Raw genomic sequence first — 21,929 nt, forward strand, 5'->3', positions numbered from 1 at the left:
AAAAATTCTGGAACTTCCATTCTAATTACCTTATTCTTTTTTTCCTAAGCAGGCCTTGTACTTTAATAATGCTAAGGCTTATTCATGCATTCACTTGGGATACAATGTCTTTCTATCATTTAAGTCACACTCATTCCTTTAAGGCCTTCCAGACTCAAAATTCATGCAAGTCACCAAAGAAAGAGAATAATCAGTTTCAAAGTCTACAGCATGTTCATCACATCATGCTACCTCACCAGAAGCATAGAAAAGGCTTATTCATCCTTGTGTTTGTACCCACTACCATGCACACTGCAAGCATAACAAATGTTCTCTGAAAGAATAATGAATGCATGTGAATAGGAAGTACAGCTGCTTAAAGCTTCAATGAACAACTTCATTTCTATACTGGATATCCAGAAACACAGAGGCATAAGACAAATAAAAGGTCACGTGATCACTTTTTGACAACGCAGAGAACAGTAAATGAGAATAAAACTGGACTTTCCCGCCTTTGAGATACTAAGTTGCTTTGGAAAAAGAAACGGTGATGTCTTCTACACAGTAACTTTAACCGTTGCATATCAGTGAGCCTGCTTATAGACTTTATTAGTTCTAGGTGTTTTACAGCTATGTTTTCTCCTTCAATGTCTAGCACAGTGCTTCCTAAGGACACAGGAACAAAAACAGTATCTCTACTCTTAGTAAGGGCAACTCTTTGATGGTTCATGAGAGGTATTCAATACATGTTTACAGAAGGAAAGAAGGGACTGAGAAAAGACTAGATCATGTTTGATTAAAAAAAATAATACATTTAGCAAAGCTGAATTAAGTCGCCTTGCTCTCAAATGTTTACCTACCGGTAGGGGATTTAGTTACTACAGGGAGTATCCCTTATACAAAATGCTTGAAACTAGAAGTGTTCCACATCTCAGATATTTTCAATTTTTGGAATATTTCTGTATACATGAGATATCACAGTGATAAGGATCCAACTCTAAACACAAAATTGGTTGACATTTCCTATACACCTTATACACATAGCCTGAAGGTAACAATTTTATACAATATTTTAAATAATTTTGTGCAGAACACAAAGTTTTCATTGTGTTTTGACTGTGACTTATCACATGTGATCAGAGGTGAAATTTTTCACCTGTGACATTATTTCATTCTTCAAAAAGTGCTGAATTTTGAAGCATTTTGGATTACAAATTTTCAGCGTAAGGATGTTCAATTTGTACCACTTCACACATATTCTATGGGAGGAAACATTTGGATTTCTCTTTCAGCCAGTTTTAAAAGTCACAAAAAGCAATAAAATATGAAAGGTACTACAAAGACAGAGCAATAATTATACATTATCTTATATTCTGAAGAAGTGAAATAACTTATTAAAAATTTCCAGTGTAAACTGAGACAGAATTAAAATACTGTATTCCTAATTCCAAAATTAAATTATATTGATTTTTAACCTGGGATGAGAAAAATAAAATTCAGAAGCTGTTTTCAAAAACTTGATTTCAGTTTTTTCAATCTATGGCTAAGTGAAAAATGAGTATCTTTGAAACCACAATGAAGTCTTATAAGTGAAGAATAAGTACATGAGAAAATCTTCAGAAAAAAAAAATGGGTGCTTTTTCTAAGAAACTGTTGAACTAAGACAGATGGTAAGCTATTAGAATTGTAAGATTAGGAAATTATTCAAAAACTTTCCAATTTTAACTTTTTATTCTCAGTATCTATATAAGCTTATAGAAGCTATTTCTTATTTTTATTTTTTATTAGACAGGTTTGCAGCTGTCAAAAGTTTTCCTTGAACTTTCTATATTCTGATAATCTTCACAAAATAATGAAAGTTCTCAGCAACAAAACAAACACATCAAACAACAAAACAAACACATCACACACATACACATTCTCACACACACACACACACACACACACACTCACATGGTTTGGCTGTGTCCCCAACCAAATCTCATCTTGAATTGGAAATCCCACAATTCCCATGGATCATGGGAAGAACCCAGCGAGGTAACTGAATTATGGGGGCATCTCTTTCCTGCACTGTTCTCATGATAGTGAATGAGTCTCACAACATCTGATAGTTTTTAAATGGGAGTTTCCCTGCACAAGCTCTCTTTGCCTGCTGTCATCCATGTAAGATGTGACTTGCTCCTCCTTGCCTTCTGCCATGACTGTGAGGCCTCCCCAGCCATGTGGAACTGTAAGTCACCTTTTTCTTTGTAAATTGCCCAGTCTTCTAGGGTATGTCTTTATCAGTAGAATGAAAACAGACTAACACAGTAAACTGGTACCAGTAGAGTGGGGAGTTACTGAAGGTACCCAAAAATGTGGAAGTAACTTTGGAACTGGGTACTGGCAGAAGCTGAAACAGTTTGGAGGACTCATAAGATGGGAAAATGTGGGAAAGTTTGTAACTCCCTAGAGACTTGTTGAATGGCTTTGCCCAAAATGCTGATGACACAAACAATGAAATTCAGGCTGAGGTGGTCTCAGATGGAGATGAGGAACTTGTTGGAAACTGGAGCAAAAGTGACTCTTGTTATGTTTCAGCAAAAAGACTGGTGGCATTTTGCCCCTGCCCTAGAGATGTGTGGAACTCTGAACTTGAGAAGGATGATTTAGGGTATCTTGTGGAAGAAATTTCTAAGCAGCAAAGCATTCAAGAGGTAACTTGGGTGCTGTTAAAGGCATTCAGTTTTAAAAGGGAAACAGGGCATAAAAGTTCAGAAAATTTGCAGCCTGACAATGCAATAGAAAAGAAAATCCCATTTTCTGAGAAGAAATTCAAGCCAGCTGCAGAAATTTGCATAAGTAACAAGCAGCTAATGTTAATTCCACAGACAATAGGGAAAATGTCTCCAGGGCATGTCAGAGGTCTTCATGGCAGCCCCTCCCATCATAGGCCTGGAGTCCTAGAAGGAAAAGGTAGTTTCATGAGCCAGGTCCAAGGTTCTGTGCTGTGTGCAACCTAGGGACTTGGTGCCTTGCATCCCAGCCACTGCAGCTGTAGCTGAAAGGGGCCAACCCAGAGCTCAAGCCATGTCTTCAGACAGTGCAAGCCTCAGGTCTTGGCAGCTTCCATGTGGTGTTGAGCCTGTGAGTGCACAGAAGTCAAGACTGAGGTTTAGGAATCCCTGTCTAGATTTCAGAGGGTATATGGAAATGCCTGGATGTCCAGACAGAAGTTTGCTGCAGGGGTGGGGCTCCCATGGAGAACCTCTGCTAAGGCAGTGTGGAAGGGAAATGTGGGGCAGGAGCTCCCACACAGAGTCCCTACTGGGGCACCACCTAGTGGAGCTGTGAGAAGAGGGCCACCGTCCTCCAGACACCAGAATGGTAGATCCATCGACAGCTTGCACTGTGCACCTGGAAAATCTACACTCAACGCTAGCCCGTGAAAGCAGCCAGAGGATGTACCCTGTAAAGCCACAGAGGTGGAGCCGCCCAAGACCATAGGAACCCACCTCTTGCATCAGCATTACCTGGATGTGAGACATGAAGTCAAAGGAGATCATTCTGGAACTTTAAGATTTGACTGCCCCACTCGATTTCGGACTTGCATGGGGCCTGTAGCCCCTTTGTTTTGGCCAATTTCCCCCATTTGGAATGGCTGTATTTATCCAATGCCTGTACCCCCATTGTATCTAGGAAATAACTTGCTTTTGATTTTACAGGCTCATAGGTGGAAGGGACTTACCTTATCTCAGATGAGATGTTGGACTGTGGACTTCTGAATTAATGCTGAAATGAGTTAAGACTTTGGGGGACTGTTGGGAAGGCATGATTGGTTTTGAAATGTGACATGAGATTTGGGAGGGGTCGGGGCAGAATGATATGGTTTGACTGTGTCCCCACCCAAATCTCATCTTGAATTGTAACTTCCACAATTTGCACGTCATGGGAGGAACCCAGTGGGAGGTGACGGAATTATGGGCGTGGGTGCTTCCTGCACTGCTCTTGTGATAGTGAGTGAGTCTCTGATAGTGAGAGTTGATGGTTTTAAAAATGGGAGTTTCCCTGCACAAGCTCTCTTTGCCTGCTGTCATCTACAGAAGATGTAACTTGTTTCTCCTCACCTTTTGCTATGTTTGTGAGGCCTCCCCAGCCATGAGAAACTGTAAGTCCAATAAAACTTACACACACAAACACACAGACACACATATCCCTACACAAACCCCCACACACCCACTCAAAACCCTAAGAAATTTCCACAGAAAATCTTCCTGGGGTGGGAAAAGATTAAAAGTAAGCAACTATCATTTAAGAAACATATCAACTACTGTAATACGTAAGTATTATTACAGACTATCAAAGGAAATAAGCAGAGATAGGGAATTTATGATCAATGCCTGAGATAAATGTGCTCTAGAAACTACAGACATCGAGTTACTGTTGTTCAATTACTAAGCATTTTACATTTTAAAATCTACAGTCAGACATTATATAAGTTTTTTTTATGTCTATTTTTAAAGAAATACTTGCCAAATAAGAGAAAAACTTCATGTATCTTTATTGTGTTAATATAACAATTTCTCCTCCTATAAAAGAAAAAAAACTCAACCTGGTTTTTGTTTAAAAATTTTAAAAATACTTATTTTCTTTTAGCAGGCATATGTGCGCATGGAAATAATGACATAAAACATTAAAATGACTGACGTATTATCTAAAGTCTCTCTGTAACTTTTTAGTTAACAGGTTAAGTCTGAGGAAAGCTATTATGGCAATAAACTATAATGTTCTCAACATTAAAAACAGAATTCACCAGGGTATTTTTCAAACAAATACTACTATATAGGTACCTTTAGAACAAATAATTTATCCAATAAACTAATATACTTGTTCAAAAGTACACTAAATTAAAAGGGTATGTTTCTTCTTATTCATGTATAAGACAGAAAAAAGCAAAAACAAAATAAAATGCCTTCATTAATTCCATATACTAATTACTGAAATGGCTTATTTTATTTTTCATTAAGACAACTAAAAAGTAACTGCACAAATTAAACAATTTAGTATTTCATAAACTTCAAAATATTTTATGCAAACACATAGTCTGCTCTTTCCAAATCATAACTAGCCCCTTTTCTAATAAGATATCTTCTAGAAGTTTTTTTTTTTTTTTTTTTTTTGAGGTAAAGTCTTGCTCTGTCGCCCAGGCTAGAGTGTAGTGGCGCAATCTCAGCTCACTGCAACCTCCGCCTCCCAGGTTCAAGGGATTCTCCTGCCTCAGCCTCCTGAGTAGGTGGGATTACAGGCGCGTGCCACCACGCCTGGCTAATTTTTGTATTTTTAGTAGAGATGGGGTTTCACCATGTTGGTCAGGCTGAGAAGTCAAATTTTATTGGAGAGTCTTAAATCTATATAAAATAAAATGTGGCCCATCACATACTATTTAAAATTAAAAATAAAAATATCTTTCAATTAAAAATTAAAAATATAAAACCTAGTTCCTTATGTATCTTTCCATTATTTCCTCAATTAATTAATTTTATCTTTTAAATTAAACTTTAAATTTTTTTCAAGACAATCTGCCAACTTACAGTGTTAGTTGGATCTTCTTGTAAAATCCTATCATATAGCTGTACAGCATCATCATATCTATTTAAAAAGAAAAAGAAACATCTACAATTATTACCTTAAAAATATAGTGATAAATAGTAAATACAGAAAAAAATTAAACTGGCTTTAATCTTTTAATTTAAATGCATTTATAATTGCTTTAAACGCATTTATATATCGTTACCAAAGTCTTCCATCTTCATATAACAGTAAACGTTTACTACAGTTTTATTTTGTTAAGTAAAGCAGATCATGTATATAGTACTTACAGAAAATTTCCCTTAAAAAAATACTGACTCAATTTGTCCAAAGTACAAAAGTAAAAACTAGCCACACATAGCCAGACTATGAAGAGATATAACAAGCACCAGGAGACCAGATGTAGATATGGTAGAAGTATTGGCATAAACAGACCAGGAATTTAAACAACGATACGTATTTTCACGACTCTAATGCAAAAAGTAAACAAGATGCAAAAACAGATGGGTAATGTAAACAGAGATGGAAACTCTAAAAAAGAATCAAAAGGTAATACTGGAAATCAAAAACAATGCAAAGGAAATGATGAATGCCTTTGATGGTCTTGGGCTTATCAGTAGATTGGGCATAACCCCAAAGAGTCAGGAGGTTGAAGAATTATCAATACAAACTTTCAAAACTGAAATAAAAAGAGAAAAATAATAGAACACAATATCCAAGAAGTGTGTACGATTACAAAAGATGTAACATATATGTAATGGAATACTAGAAGGAAAAAAGAAAGAAATATAGAAAACATTTAAAAATTTTCCCAAACTTATGATAGACACAAAACTACAGATCCAGTAAGCTCTAAGATCATCAAGCACAATACCAAAAAATCTACACCTACACATATTCAAATTACAGAAAATCAAAAACAAAGAGAAAATCTTAAAAGATGCCAGAAGAAAAAAACACATTACTTATACAGGTACAAGGATAAGCACTATATCAGACTTCTCTTCAGAAACCATGCAAACAAGAAAAGTGTAAAGGGAAATATTTGAAGTGTTCTGAGAGAAAACCAACTTAGAATTCTGTATCCTGAGAAACTGTCCATTAACTGTGATGGAGAAATATACTCCAGACAAACAAAAATTAAAGCAATTTGCTGTCAGCAGACCTGCCTTTCAAGAAATGTTAAAAGCAGCTCTTCAGAGAAAAGGAAAATAATATTGGTTAGAACCTTTGGAAGTTTCTAATATATAAAAAAAGAAAGATCATTAGAAAATGAATAAAGGTAAAATAAAATTTTTTTCTTATTCTTAATTGATCAGATAAGTTTTCTCAAAATAGTAACAGCAACAATGTATTTGGTGATTATGATTTATGAATAAGTGAAATGAATGAAAGCAGTGCTACAAATGACAAAAGAGAGGAATTAAAAATACTCTATTGTAAGGGATTTGCCCTAACTGTGAATCAGTATAGTGTTACTTAAAAGTGGACTTGGATAGTTCTAAATACACATTGCAATCTCTCAGACAGCTATTTAAAAAATTTAAAAAGAAGTATAACTGATATACTGAGAGAGAGAAAATATGAAATTCTATAAATGCTCAATTAAATCAGAGAAGGCAGAAAACAAATGACAAAAGAAAAAAGAGCAATCAATAGAAAATAGTTATGAATATGGCAGATAATGAAACAACTATATTAATAATCACTTTAAATGTAAATGGTCTAAGTATACCAATGAAAAGACAGAGACTATCAAAGTGGATTTAAAAACATGACCCAACTAAATGCTGTCTACACAAAACCCTCAAAATACAAAGATACAACAGAATAAAAATAAAGGGAAGGAGAAAGATATGCTGTTAACACTAACCAAAAGAAAGCTCAGGAGCTATATTAATTTCACACAAAGCAGACTTCAGAACAAGGAAAATAGGGATATACGAGGGGCATTACATAAGGGCTCATTCTCAAGAAAAATGCAACAACCTTTAATGTTATGTGACGAACAACAGAACATCAAAATATGTGGGGCAAAAACTAATAGAACTGCAAGGAGAAATAGATGAATCCACTATTAAAGTTGGAGACTTCTATACTCCTTTGTTAGTAATAGACATAATAGGCAGAATATAAGGACACAGTTGAACTGTACAGCACAATCATCCAGAAGTACTGAAAATAAAATTTTAAAAGACAGCAAAAAGAAAAATAGTCTGAAAGCACTCTTACGAACTAAAAATAATCATAATTTAACTGTTCCTACTGTCTAGAAAACACTACCGAATATTGTTGAGATATTAGAAAACAATTATTGGACAGGACAAAAGAATCACTAACGATTAAAAATACATGATAAACTAAACTTCATCGGAATTAAAAACTTCTCTACTTCACAAGGCACCATTTAGAAAATAAAATATTCAAGCAGGAGAATAGGGAGAAATATTCACAGCACATATATCTGACAAAGTTTTTATCCAGAATATATAAAGACCTCCCACAAATCAGCAGTAAAAAAGGTGAAACAACCCAATTTTTTAAATGGGTAAAGACTAAAGAAGATACTTCAAAAAGAAGTTATTTGAATATCTAAGCAGACATGACAAGGTTTTCAACGTCATTAGTCATCAAAAAATGTAAATTAAAGCCATGAGACAGTATTTCACACACTCTAGAATGTTTGAAATAAAAAAAAAAATTAACACCACCATGATTAATAAGCTCCATGCCTGCCAGTTTTAATAGGATCACACTGTTGACAAGATTTGGTTACCTTTCCATGGCTTCAAATCTCATGCCTGTTAATCGCTTGACTCTGTGACTGCCAGGGAACTGTCTTCTTAGCTCTTGAAGACAAAACTGAAAAAAAACAAGAGTTGAGTAGTAATTACATTATTTATACTAAATGGGCTATAATGAATGGCCTATATAGTCTTCAATGTGTTTTCTTGAATAATTTCATTAGTGTCATCTAATAACATGAAGTAAAATTAATCAGTAACAATGGATTGACAGAAGAACTACGACATTACAGTGAAGGCAACAATCAGTTTAGAAACTGATCATGCTCTTAACCAGGAAAATAAGCAGATTATGAGAACCGCTAATAACTCTTCAAGTACTAATATCATATTATTCCTCCTTAAAAACTACTACTATGTGTCAGCCTCCTACTTAAATGATAACAGCGCTTGCCATTTTCTTCCTAATTGCAGCATAAGCATTCTACTGGTAAGAACTAAGTTTTTTAGTAGTCATCTCAAGTTCCTAGCAAATAACATTAAGTGTTTAATTTTGTCCTGTTGAAATTTTATATTAATCCATAAACCTTCCCTTTTTTTTTGTTTTGAGATGGAGTCTCACTCTGTCACCCAGGCTAGAGTGCAGTGGCACGATCCTGGCTTACTACAAAATCCACCCCCCGTATTCAAGCGAATCTCCTGCCTCGGCCTCCCAAGTAGCTCGGACTACAGGCGCCTGCCACCACGCCCAGCTCATTTTTGTATTTTTAGTAGAGACGGGGTTTCAACATGTTGGCCAGTCTGGTCACGAACTCCTGACCTCAGGTGATCCACCTGCAGTGGCCATCTGCGGTAGTCTCCCAAAGTGCTAGGATTACAGGCGTGAGCCACTGCACCCAGTCAATCAATCATCCTTTCAATCAACATATCCCGATTTGGGGGTCAGAAAATGCAGACACTAAACGGATGGAATACCAATTTTTTTGAACAAGTATCCATAACTGACTCATCAACTTGACTAAATAATCAAATATTTACTGAGTAACTACATTCTCTGCAACATATGAAGGATTATAAGTTTTGGAAGTCCTAGAAATGTTAAAGATTATACAAATGGTCCACTGAAGCATATTAATGCATGTGTGACCAAAATAATGCTATTAACTACCGATGAAACTATTAACTGGTAATAAAATAAGTTTTAATATGAATTGGAAATACAGCTTCAAAGTTTGTGGCTGAAATTTGCCACAGTAAGAAAAATATTCAAGTTAGTCAAAAGTGAAGATATGTTCATTTATTTTTTTGATATCAAGCAAAATCATATTACTTGGTCAGTCAAGCAAGCTAACTGTATAAATAATCTTAACCATTAAAAAGTTACTGTTTAACTGGATATACTGCTTTATTAATCAACAGTGTTTTCTAATTTGACTTCCTACTTTATTAAGTGATATTTGGCTATTTCAAAAAAATAAAAATAAAAACCTCTCAAGATGTAAAACTGCCACCTCTATGAATACTCAAAAGACTATGTCTCATAGGTACTGAAGGTAATCCAACAAAGGTTTTGTGGAATGTTTTCACCACTAACAGCTCCACTAGATTTACATGTATGGCCAACCCAACCTTGAAAAGGATAATACTAATTCAGATGTGATTTTTTTTCAGGTATTTCAATTTTTTGTTTTTGTATATTTTCTTTCAGTTTAAATACAGAGGCAGCATGAAGTGGTACTTAAGAATTCAAGATGATAGGAACAACAGAACAGACGCCTCTACTTTCTGATTTATAAAATAAATATAATAATAACATCAAACACAAATCAAATCAATAAATAATTATGAAGGCTCAATAAAAGCATGAAGTAAAGCATTTAGCTTCGTTGCTAGCACAAGTCCAAAAACACAGCTATCATTACAGTGTTATTTTAAAAACTATAGTATTAGGTTTGTTTTGAGACGGAGTCTTGCTCTGTTGCCCAGGCTGGAGTACAGTGGCACAATCTCAGCTCACTGCAATCTCTGCCTTCCAGGTTCAAGCGATTCTCCTGCCTCAGCCCCCAGAGTAGCTGGGACTAGAAGCATGTTCCACCAAACCTAGCTAATTTTTTGTATTTTTAGTAGAGATGGGGGTTTCACCACATTGGTCAGGCTGGTCTTGAACTCCTGACCTCAGGTGGTCCGCCTGCCTCGGCCTCCCAAAGTGCTGGGATTACAGGCGTGAGCCACCTCACCTGGCCAAATATTATTAGTATTTTAAGTTATGTTCTATACATCAGGATTTTCTTATGTCAGATATGTTTATAATATTGTGTAATAGTATTGAACATTACATTCTATGAAAGTCATTCAATAACACAAAAGATAAAATTGTTTTAAACTTTCTTACTTTAAACTCTATATAATAGGATAAGTTACCTACTAAGCAGACAAATTTCAGTAACTAAATCTTTTCAGTAAAACTAGGATACTAAACAGCTACTTCTCAGGACTAATAAAAAGATTTAAGATACTTTGTCCTAAAATACCCAGTTAGTTCCACTTACTGTTCAGAGTAGCACTCAAAACCAGCTATAGAAAGCATTCCATATAAGCCATACATTAAGTCTTAACTACGGTATACAATTCATGAAGCAAATTAAATATATACTTCATTTAAATACCTACCAATGCCAAGTCATCTCGACCATAGTCTAGTGCTGCAATCATCACCTGTTCATATATGATCCAAACTAGAAACATACAGAGGTGGGAAAAAAACTAAATTTAATATTAAAAAATAAAACAAATGGAAATTAATGAATTCTAGTTTCTGATATTTCTAGAACATATTACTTACAACTGAAAATTGATTTATTGTATTATCTCTGAAACTAAGGAAAGAACGCATTCTTACATGTTTCAGCAGTGTAAAATATGTTAATATAAGATTAAAATCTCCAATGATTTAATACTTTTACTGTTCTACAAGAGTCCTTAGACAATACATTTCGGTCAGACATTTGGCAGCCCTTTGAGCTTTAAAACAAAATGCCTATTTGATAGCTTACTACTAAGAAGCAATTATAAATCCATCTCAAAATAAACTATCATTAAAAGTCTTGGGACGAAAAGTCACAAAGAAGATTAGCATGACAAGTAGAAAAATCATAAATGAAAGAATAGTTAAAAAAAAAAGGCCCATAAATGAGACATGTACTGAGCCTGAATGTAATAAAAGAACTTACTATCATCTCCCAGCTTAGAAGCATATTCATTAATTAATTCTTCTCCAACTTCTACAATTTGCTCACTATTTCGTGAGTTTTCTTCTCTCCATTTTCTCATTTTATCTCGCATTTCTGAAAAAAGTAACATGACATTTAAGTGTATATGTACCCAGACACACGCATACACACCAGATAGATGTCAAAAACCTGACAAGACAAAATCAACTTTTTAGGTAAGGAAAATAAACTCACAATCACGTAGAAGTCTGTGGTAGCTCAAATTTGATAAAGTAGAAAATTAACTGAACAAAGGCAACACATCCTTTAGAAGGCTGAAACAGCATTACAACTGGTATTACGACTATCTTTAGAAGTGATGAATGGGCCAGGCATGGTGGCTTATGTCAGTAATGCCAGGACTTTCGGAGCCCAAGGCAGAAGAATCACTTGATCCAGGAGTTCAAGACCAGCCTGGCCAACATGGCGAAACCTTGTCTCTACTAAATATACAAAAATTAGCCAGCTGTGGTGGCAAGCACTTGTAATCCCAGCTACTCAGGAGGCTGAGAAAGAACAGCTTGAACCCAGGAGGTGGAGGTTGCGTGGGCTGAGATCGTGCCACTGCACTCCAGCTTGAGTGACAAAGCAAGACTCTGTTTCAAAAACAAAACAAAACAAAAAAACAACAAAAAAGAGGCATGATGGCACCTGCCTGTGGTCCCAGCTACTCAGGAGACTGATGTAGAGGATCACTTGAGCCTGGAGGTTGAGGCTGCAGTGAGCTGTGATTGCACCACTGCACTCCATTCTGAGCAACAGAGCAAGACCCCCGTCTCTTAAAAGTTGAAAAACGACAACAGGCAAATAACAAAGTAAGTTATCCTACACAGAAAGAACTACTGGTAGTTCAGAATTAAATAAACACACTAGGATCGGGAAATGAGTGTACAACAAGGTGAGTGAGTTTCTTGGAAGACGTTTATTTTATACTAAAGAACGTTTAAGTTTGTTTTTAAAGGTACAGAACAACTAAAAAATACTGAGCAAAAGAAAAGCAACACAATCATAGCTGTCTGACAGGAAAATCATTCTGACGCAAAAAAAAAAAAAAAAAAACCTAGAATTTTATATTTTATGTGTCAATTTTAAAAATAAATAAATTTGAAACAAAAGCAAAAACAAAAAGCCCCAAAAGATAAACTGGAAAGGAGTAAACAGTTCAAAGAAAAGAAACCGGTGGTATTAGTCCGTTTTCACATTGCTGATAAAGACACACCTGAGACTGGGCAATTTACAAATGAAAGAGGTTTAACTGGACTTGCAGTTCCACGTGGCTGGGGAGGTCTCACAATGATGGCGGAAGGCAAGAAGGAAAAAATCATATCCTAAGTGGATGGCAGCAGGCAAAGAAAGAGAGCTTGTGTAGAGAAACTCCCATTTCTAAAACCATCAGATCTTGTGAGACCCATTCACTATAATGAGAATAGCATGGGAAAGACCTGTCCCCATGATTCAATCATCTCACAGTGGGTCTCCTCCACAACACATGGGAATTATGGGTGCTACAAGATGAGATTTGGGTGGGGACACACAGCTAAACCATATCTCCGGTCATGGAGGACGTAGAGTCTACTGGAAAGAACATGGACTTGATACACTTGGTTTGAATCTAAACTCCATCTTTTACATGACCTTACATAACTTACTGAATCTGTACTTAGTTTCCAATAACAATGAATAGATAGTATTACCTTTAGCTCAGGGATGAGCACTTAAGATTACATAAAATATATATATATATATAAAGTTGCTTGGTTAGTACAACAGTTTGGATATTTTTGTTTTTAAGTTGATTTTGATTACCCTTAGATAAGGGTATATACACTTACCAGTTCTTCATAGGCACCACTACTGTCTTTCACCCAGCTACATGTATTTTCCTCATCTGCTTGGCCTTTGAGTTTAGGAAACCAAATACTAGAAAATTCATGTAAAGCATTTTATAAAATGTGAAGTCCTACAAAAATTCTAGTCATCTTTATTTAAAAAAAAAAAATCTGATAACTGTTTCAGTCTCTCAAAAGAAATAAAGGCTCTTCCCTCACTCTTTCCTCAAAGGTGGCTTAAAATTTTCATTTTACCCTTTCACCCTCCTGCAAAAGGCCTGCTCCTCAAAGCCAAGGTCATTTTATTACATACTATGTAAGTAAGCTGCTCACTGCTTGCTTGTACATTTTATTAACTACTGTGCAACCCTGTGGGATGAGCTAAAGGTCAAAGGTTAAGAGAGTGGCTATGATTGTTCTGTTTATTCCTTCCATGACAACTTGCATGAGGTGCCACTGCAGTGAGGTGACCTCTGAAAGATGGAAAAATATGTCAGCTACTTAATTCTGCTGATTTCTTTAGTCCAAAACTACTTCCGCCAATCCTGTATCTTTTCCACTTCATTTTGTTATATATTCAGAAATACCACTTACAGATTCATTTTCATAAACCAGTATATTCTTTTAAAAGGTTGATAACTACAGGATAATAAATTCTAAATTATTCATAGTCCCATAAAAGTATCTAGTCAGATTGGCTGCAGGCTGTTGGGAACAGCTATTCTAAAAGAAAAGGCAATCTGATTTGAAAAAGGAAAGCGTTATTTTAATGCACACAGAGCTCCAGGAGAAGTATTTTTCAAACTGTGTATTACAATCCATTAATAAGGTATAAAATCAATTTAGTGGATTTCTTCCAGAATATATTGGTAGGGGAGGGGGTGCGGGGGAGAATGAAACAAAATGAACAGAATGCAATACTCATAAGAATAGTTTGTAAATGAAACTTTGGTTTCAGTTTATACATACACTCAAAGATTCATGTATATGTATACTTAATTGAGTACGAGTTAATTTGTAAAAGGTATTTCTCATTGTGGAAAAACACTCTTGGAGGAAAGAGAACACTTTTTAAAAGTATAACTTCTAAAAACAACAGTCTGATACACAGTCACAAACATATTAAAATATAATAGCTGAACACAAAACAAGAAACACTGTTTGTGTATGAAAATATAACTTTTACAAAACAAGCAACATTTTACCTATAAACACCTTAAGCTACATACCTTACTTAGCTGACCCTGCCACACTCGAGTGCTGCTATAATAAATACATTTGTTGCACTATTAGTCACATACTATTTTTAGAAATGCCTTAAGTACATTTATCTAAAAAGTTATTCATAAAAATAAAACTGTCTTGAAGAAAACACGTTTTCACCTTTGATAGTTCATTACCTCAAAATCACAGCATCCGAAAATCAAGTCATCTTCAATTCCCAAAAATATGGCTTCCCTTCCCAATGTTCACATTTCTGTTAATTCTACTTTCTGTTAATACTACCTGACATTCCACTTTTGAATGCTGTTTCTGACTCCTACTTTGGTTATCTAAGTCCTGTGGACTCTTTTGAAGTATTTCTAAGATTTACATCTTCTAGTCTATTTCCACTGCTATTATCCATCCCCAGGCTTTCATCACCCCATGCTAAAACTGCTAGGATAGCTTCCAAACTGATCTCTCCACCCGAATTCAATCTGTAAATTACTAGCAGACATTTCTAAAGATTTACTTCATTACAATTTAAATTCTTAAGATACCCAATGATTTCTACCTTCTTTGAGGCAGTATAGTGTATGACTGGAACTTTACTTCATTATTCAACTAATACTTACTTCTTGGAGTAAATATTGTTCTTCTTCATTCAACTAATATTTACTAAATGCCTACTACGTGTCAGGCTGATCTGGGCATTGAGGATAAAGAAAGAAAAAGATATCCTATATACTCATAATGCTTAGAGTCTAATATGTAAAAAGATGAAAATCCACATAACTTTAGATAGTGAAATTACACAAATAAAACTAAAAGACCGTATGATAAAGTTAGGAGACTGGGAGAAAGGAGGAGCTTTTGGAAAGGGTGGTCAGAGAAGGTTCTCTAAGAAGGTCATTTTCAAGCTAAGAGAGGAATGAGAAGGAGCCAACCATAAACAGCAAATCTAAATTCTGGAAAAAGAAACTAATCTGGCATATTCCAAGAATAAGAGAATGACAGCTTAGGTGGAAGAACTTAATTAGTTAATAACTCAGTGGGGGAGAAGTGTATAAGAGCAGCTCAAATCACAGGACTCCCTTTTACTAGCTGTGGGATATTAGACAAGTCGTTTCACCTCTCCCTTGCTTCCTCATCTATAAACTGGAAATAAAGCCTATTTCATAAGATACGTGTGAGGATTAAAAGAGACAATGTACACAAAATGTTTCATATACTATTTTCATTATTATTACCATTACTACATACACTAGTGGGTCAAACTTCAAAAACAAGCTTCATGTCCTAGCATTCACCCACTGAACAAACGAGCATTTACTGAGAGCTTGTTTTCTGATTCTCACCACTATGGCTGGTCAACGGAAGGACTGAGAAGATCTCTGTGTGTAAAGAATGTAAACAAGTAATTAAAATATGATGGAGAGATTAATGAGGTTCAGTAAAAATTCTCTTAATCATCTTCCGGTTAGAATCAACTCAAAGAATTGCTTTCTACAAAACTTAATAATTGTGGCCACTAAGATTTTAGAAGCTCTTAGCTAATAAGTCGTATCAGCTAGCTCTTGGTTAACTGTTTCCAACAGTTATTACATTTTAAAAATTTAGCTACCTGTATCCAAACCAGTTCATGCCAGTTAAATTTAATCTAATTATATAGTATAATGAAATATTATAAGCCAAAGAAAACTTAAGTGCGAAAAGAGACTGGTTTCTAAAAAACAAAGTTGGATGCTTTGAAAAGACTCCATAAAAGTAAATAGCTCTGAAAAACTGCTGTCATATTAAATATGGAGACTTAATTTAAAATATTATGAGAAAAATAACAAAAATCTAAAAGATTTATGCACTGAAGCTTCTATATTAGGGACTTTATGTTCCTGCTCCACATTAAAGAAAGCAAAACCAAACATGGTTTATTAAACATGACAAGGAATTTCAATCAGCAGATCTCTACCAAAGAAAAGGCCCTGTTCTATATCAACATGCAAAAGTTTAATGAAAGGAGCCATTGATTTTTTCTTTTTGAATTTAGGACCTTGCCTCCCATCTATATACAAAAAAGAATTCTGAACTCCTTAGTCTAGCATTCAAGACACCAACCTACCTTTCTAGTTTTTACCTACCTTTCTAGTTTACCTAGAAAGACATTTTACTGGAAACGTCTAGTGACGTTGCAAAGCATATACTTCATTCCCATACATATCTGTACTTTCCAGGCTTTGAAGTCTCATAGATCTATATCTTAAAAGGTGAGCAGAAGTTGTTTTATGAATGAGGGGAGGTACACAGTGTTATCTACATTTCTAGGGAAAATGCAGAAAAGAATTAAGTGGTGACAGCAGTGATGTTGGAGGCAGAAGGCAAAAGGAAGATGATGAGTTCAGTTTTGAGTTTTGTTAATTGTGAAACATCCATTACATGTGCCCTGTAGAACACTGGAAATATGGATCTTCAGTTTACAAGTGAAATTTCAGGGTATGTCCCTTGAAATCTGGGGCCTTGCCTGTCTTACTTAGCACTATACCCTCAAGAACTACAACAGTGCCTGGTGCAAAGTACTCAAATATATGTTTAATGTGTTATTTACTATATAGGCTAATTGATAGCTAAAATTGGATGTGGATAAGATTGCCCACAGATACCATTTAATCTATTTTAGGTATCTTCAAAGCTAATGAGAACTTTGAACCATCTTTTCCCAGAACTATGTATGTTTACACATGCACTAAATTTTGCCCGATTTCATCAGACCATATGACACTTATGCTTGCATCAATTTAAAGTCTATTGATCTCAAACTTAAAAACCACCAATAACAGATTAAGACGATGACTAAGAAACACTGAAACACCAAAAAATGAGCAAATGGATGTAGAGAACTCAACAAAGGCAAGGCCCAAAAAGAAAGGAGAAAACAAGAAGAATGTCATTAAGAAAGCAAAGAAAGAGTTTTCCACAGAGGAGTGCTCTACAATAGCAAAAGTAGTAGAAGTATACAAAATACATGTTATTATTAGGTCTCCTAGAGATCTTAGTGGAGTGGTAGGGCATGGAAATCAAATTGAGGTTGAAGGTCTGAATAAAAAGAGAGGAAGTAGGGGCAGTGAACATAAACAACTAAATTGCTCTCAAACATTTCTCATACATTTTCTGTTTTCAACAAGTACTCATTTAATGCCTATTATGTGCCTGGCATTGTTCTAGGCATCCTATCCATGTCCTGCCCAAATATCATATTCTCAAGAAACTTGAATATACTCTCCTTACAAGTCTAAATTCTCTTTCCCACCTCCAAATGTCTAATAACTTCCCTACGTAATAAGTATTAGTCACTTTCAACTGGCTGAAGAAACAAACCAAATAGTCTATTAGTAGAGTCTAACACAGATGTGGAAGTGTTAAACTTACTACATAGGTCTTTTATAAACAAATGATAAATTTTCCTATCACAAGAATTATAGCACTCTGAACTAACCAATTCACAACAATGTTCAGTGGAATTCCTAAGGACACACCTCTGACACACACGCCCCAAAAAAATCTGAAAACACTATCCCTGAGAATCTTTCCATTACCCTTCATCCTAAAAATTTGTTATCATAAGTCTCTGAAATAAAAATCTAGAATACTCTTTTCTTAAAAGTCCCTTAAGTTAGAATTTGAATTCTGGAAAGGTCTAAACCTTCACTTTACTAGTGAGCACACTGTATCCTATTACTTAAGCAAGTTGCCTAATTTCATCTAAGATACTGAAATCTTTAAGATACTAAAGAAATTATTTCAACGCTAGAAAAATGGTTTATAATATTTTCTGACAATGTGTTAGTGTTTATTATTAATCCCACTAACAATTCATTTAGTCAACAAATAATTACTGAGCTCCGTCCCCATGTGTCAGGCTCTAGGGAAGTGACAGTGAAGAAACAGGCCTGGTCCCTTTCATCTTAGAAGAGACAAAATTTTAAAAACACAATTGGGTAAGTGCTTCAATAGTATGAGAACAGAATACATAATCGAAGGATTACAGGTGTGTTTTGTTGCTTGATTTTGTTGTTTGGGTTTTTTCTTTTTCAATTTTGGTGGGAGATGAGGAAAGGGAATTGGGCAGTAGAGTGTTCAACTAAGGCTTTTTTGTACTAGGTGAGCTTTGTGGGGAATTGATAAAATGATAAAGTTTAATGGGGGCAAGAGTGAGGCAAGGAGGGAAGAACACTCCCAGTGGAAGGACTAGCATGTGCCAGCTTTAAGAAGCAGCATAGCAATTTTGGGCATTCAACAAAGGCCAGCATAGGCAGCTCACAGAGAGAGAGGGAGAATGGCTCGAAATAAAGGTGGAGACACGGACAACGGCCAGATCACAGAGGAGGGGCATAATCATATTAGTACTAGCTAATAATAACACCTCCTTTTATATAGTACTTAACAGTTTACGAAACACTTAAAAATGTTTCTCTTTTATTCCTACAAATTTGTGTAGTAATTATTTATTCCAAATCAATTACATCAATCCTCTTTAGAATGACCACAGGGTAAGGTCCAAGTTACTCAGTTAAATCACCTTGTCTGTTGGTAGCATACAGCTACTCGCCCCTCAGGATTTTACATATGCTACTATCATCTAGGAAAGCTATAATGAACATACCTTCATAATAGCACTTTCTAAAAATTATATAATATTTAAAACAGTTTTTTAAAAGCATTAAAAATAACAGCCATTTATCTACCATCCAGCTTACGGAAGATACCCTGACACAAGCCTTTCAAAACTGTGTTTATAGGTTTGTTTTCTCCATTAGATTGTGAATTCCTTGGAAGTATGGACTGTGTGTTGATAGATCCAAGATTTTGCACTAAGAAATCAACACTGTTGTTTAATATAATGGAATCCCTCAATTCAGGTATAAATACTGAGATTCACAACGTGCTAGAGGCCGCAAAGCCAACAAATCATTTAATTCAGTTCAACTATAAAGGAATTTTGCTTTATTTGTAACGGATTTACAACTTTATAATACCTGATACATTTATTCACGATAAAACAGAAAATGTAACTTTCACGTTTTCAGGTCATTATTAAAACATCCCAAGAAGGCATTCGTTGAACAAACTAGCTACTGAAGTCTCCTGTATTATGCTAAATGCTGGAAATATGAATTCCAATTACACAAATTCCACGCCTTAATGAAACTCAAGTTTCTTAAGCACACAGAATTGATCCAAGGTTTGGCTGTTCCCAGATTCAAAGAATATATCCCACTCTAGATCAACTAAGGATAGGGAAAAGTGACCATCACACGTAAGCACGTACGTAGACCAGAGTTAATCAGTTATTTTTCCCTTCAGAAAAAAATCTACTAGTAGGGAGTAAGAAGTTGTGTTGTGTGTGTAAACGTGTTTTGAGATGGAGAGGGACAGAGACTAGACTAAAAGGAAAAGAAACTGGAAATCCAGGTTTAAGGAGAAAACCAAATGTAGAGTGGCATATGAGAATCACATTTGTTCACGCAACTTCTACACAGCTTTTCTGCAAAGAGCTGTAATCCTCACATAGCACTTAGTAAAGGGCCTTAGAGGCCCTGTGTTTCTTGGCTCCAAAGAAGCTTCAGTAACCACCTATTCCGCCTCTTCCGCACCGCCCAGCAACCACGCTTAGAGTGTGACAACCCTAGCCCCAAGTCCCTCCCGCCCGCCTCATAAATAAAAGCGGCCCTGGGCCGCTGGACTGGCGCGGAGGAAGGCAGGTCAACCGATGAGCAGACACCGTGGGAAACGCCGCGGAGTACGCGCCCGGGCCAAGGAAGGGGTCAGCCTCAGCCTCCACCTCAGCTTGGCCCGTCCACTGAGGGCTCTGGTACCAAAAAGAGACCGGCGAATCCAGCTCTCCGAAGGCAGCGGGTACTCCCGAACGGCTTCCCAGCGCTTTTAGTCTTTCCGCACCCGTCCCCACCCGAAGTTACCTTCCCAAGTGACATCGTAAAGCTCTGAGACCTTCGCCATCTTCCCAGAACCTAGAAGCAGCGGGGTGAGAGGGCGGGGAGACGCAGTCACGTGACGCTCCACCGGGCGGTGGAGAGTTACGTTGCTTTTTCTCATTGGCCAAGAGAGCTGTGGGGGCGGTATCTGCCACACACGTGCACGCGGCTCTGCGGAGGGGCTTTCGGGGAAGGGGGCGGAACAAGATGGGCGGAGCGAACTGGACAGTGGGCGGAGCGAGGTGGGCGGTGCGCGGTGCTCCCGGAATCTGAGAATACTCTGGCCGCTGGCAGGGCGACGGTGCTGGCTCGGCTTGAGGGGTAGGGGTATGTGTGTGTGAGTGTTTTGTTGTGTGTGTATGTGCGTGTGTGTTTTGTTTTTGTTTGTGTTTTTTGCTGTGGATTTTTAACAAATGCTGGGTTTTTAGTGTCCGCCAATCCAGGCTTTTCAGTTTTTTTCTACGTAGGCGTGTTCATTCTCTTCACACTCCTTTAAGTACCCTTATTCTCTTCTTGGCCGGCCGCAGTGTAGCCTTCTGCACGAATTCCTTATTTGTCCCCAACTTTCCTCCTTCCCTAATGGGATTTGCTTTCCGTTCACTTTTTAATCGACTAAATGGATAAACTCCAAAGTTTTGAGGGAGTAAGTGGGATTCTTCCTTTGAGCTTTGAAGTTCCCTTGAATGCCCTCGTGCTAGCTTGTACCCTTCTTTAACGCTCCTCGTGCCTGTAATTGCTTCATCCATGTCTGCATGCCACACTAGGTTTGAAACTGTCGCGAGTATGTAAGAATGAGACCTTCACAGTTCCTGAACTTCTCTCCTCATTACTCCTGGGTGTACGGGGCAGCCTCCTTTCCCACCAGACTAATTGCTTTTAGGAAACTTTGAACGTCATCTCCTAGACTTAAGGAGAAGTGTTTGGACAGGAGGCAAAAAATTTGAGGATGATAAGCATATTTTTAGTATTTGAAGCAAGGGGGACATGAGATTGTAGAGGAGGAATATGTAAGCTGAGGAAAAACTAAAAATCACTGCAATGCAGCCATGAGTTATGGGTCAATGAAGAAGGGGCATTTGATTTGAGAAGTAGAAATAATCGTATCCCACAAGTCAAAAGAGTGGAGGGGTTTTTTTCTCAGCTTTTTTGAGGTATAATGGACAGAAATTGTGCATATTTAAGGTATACAAAGTAATGATTAGATGTAAATGTACATTGTGAAATGATTACCACAAGCAAGCTAATTAACACATCCGTCACCGTACATATTTCCCGTACGTGTGTGTGTGGTGAGAACACTTAAAAATCTCTCAGCAAACTTCAAAGTGTACAATACAGAATTATCACTAT

General features: G+C 36.4%; 1 protein-coding gene across 2 annotated transcripts in view; it reads right to left on the bottom strand.

Annotated features, from left to right (window-relative positions):
• The window catches only part of EMC2 (ER membrane protein complex subunit 2), a 50,107-nt gene extending 29,456 nt beyond the window's left edge, over positions 1-20,651 (bottom strand). The window contains exons 1-5 of one of the 2 annotated variants that reach the window (XM_050801386.1): positions 20,565-20,651; positions 11,522-11,635; positions 10,962-11,026; positions 8,324-8,409; positions 5,550-5,607 (exon numbers count right to left, since the gene is read on the bottom strand). In XM_050801386.1, coding sequence (XP_050657343.1) covers positions 5,550-5,607; positions 8,324-8,409; positions 10,962-11,026; positions 11,522-11,635; positions 20,565-20,604 — 363 coding nt within the window. In that variant the 5' untranslated portion in view covers positions 20,605-20,651. The remainder of the gene's footprint in view (positions 1-5,549; positions 5,608-8,323; positions 8,410-10,961; positions 11,027-11,521; positions 11,636-20,564) is intronic. The other variant, XM_050801387.1, reaches the window with a different exon arrangement.
• Positions 20,652-21,929: the final 1,278 nt, after the last annotated feature.

The sequence above is a fragment of the Macaca thibetana genome, chromosome 8 (assembly GCF_024542745.1).
Source record: "Macaca thibetana thibetana isolate TM-01 chromosome 8, ASM2454274v1, whole genome shotgun sequence".
In the NCBI taxonomy this organism is placed as follows: Eukaryota; Metazoa; Chordata; class Mammalia; order Primates; family Cercopithecidae; genus Macaca; species Macaca thibetana.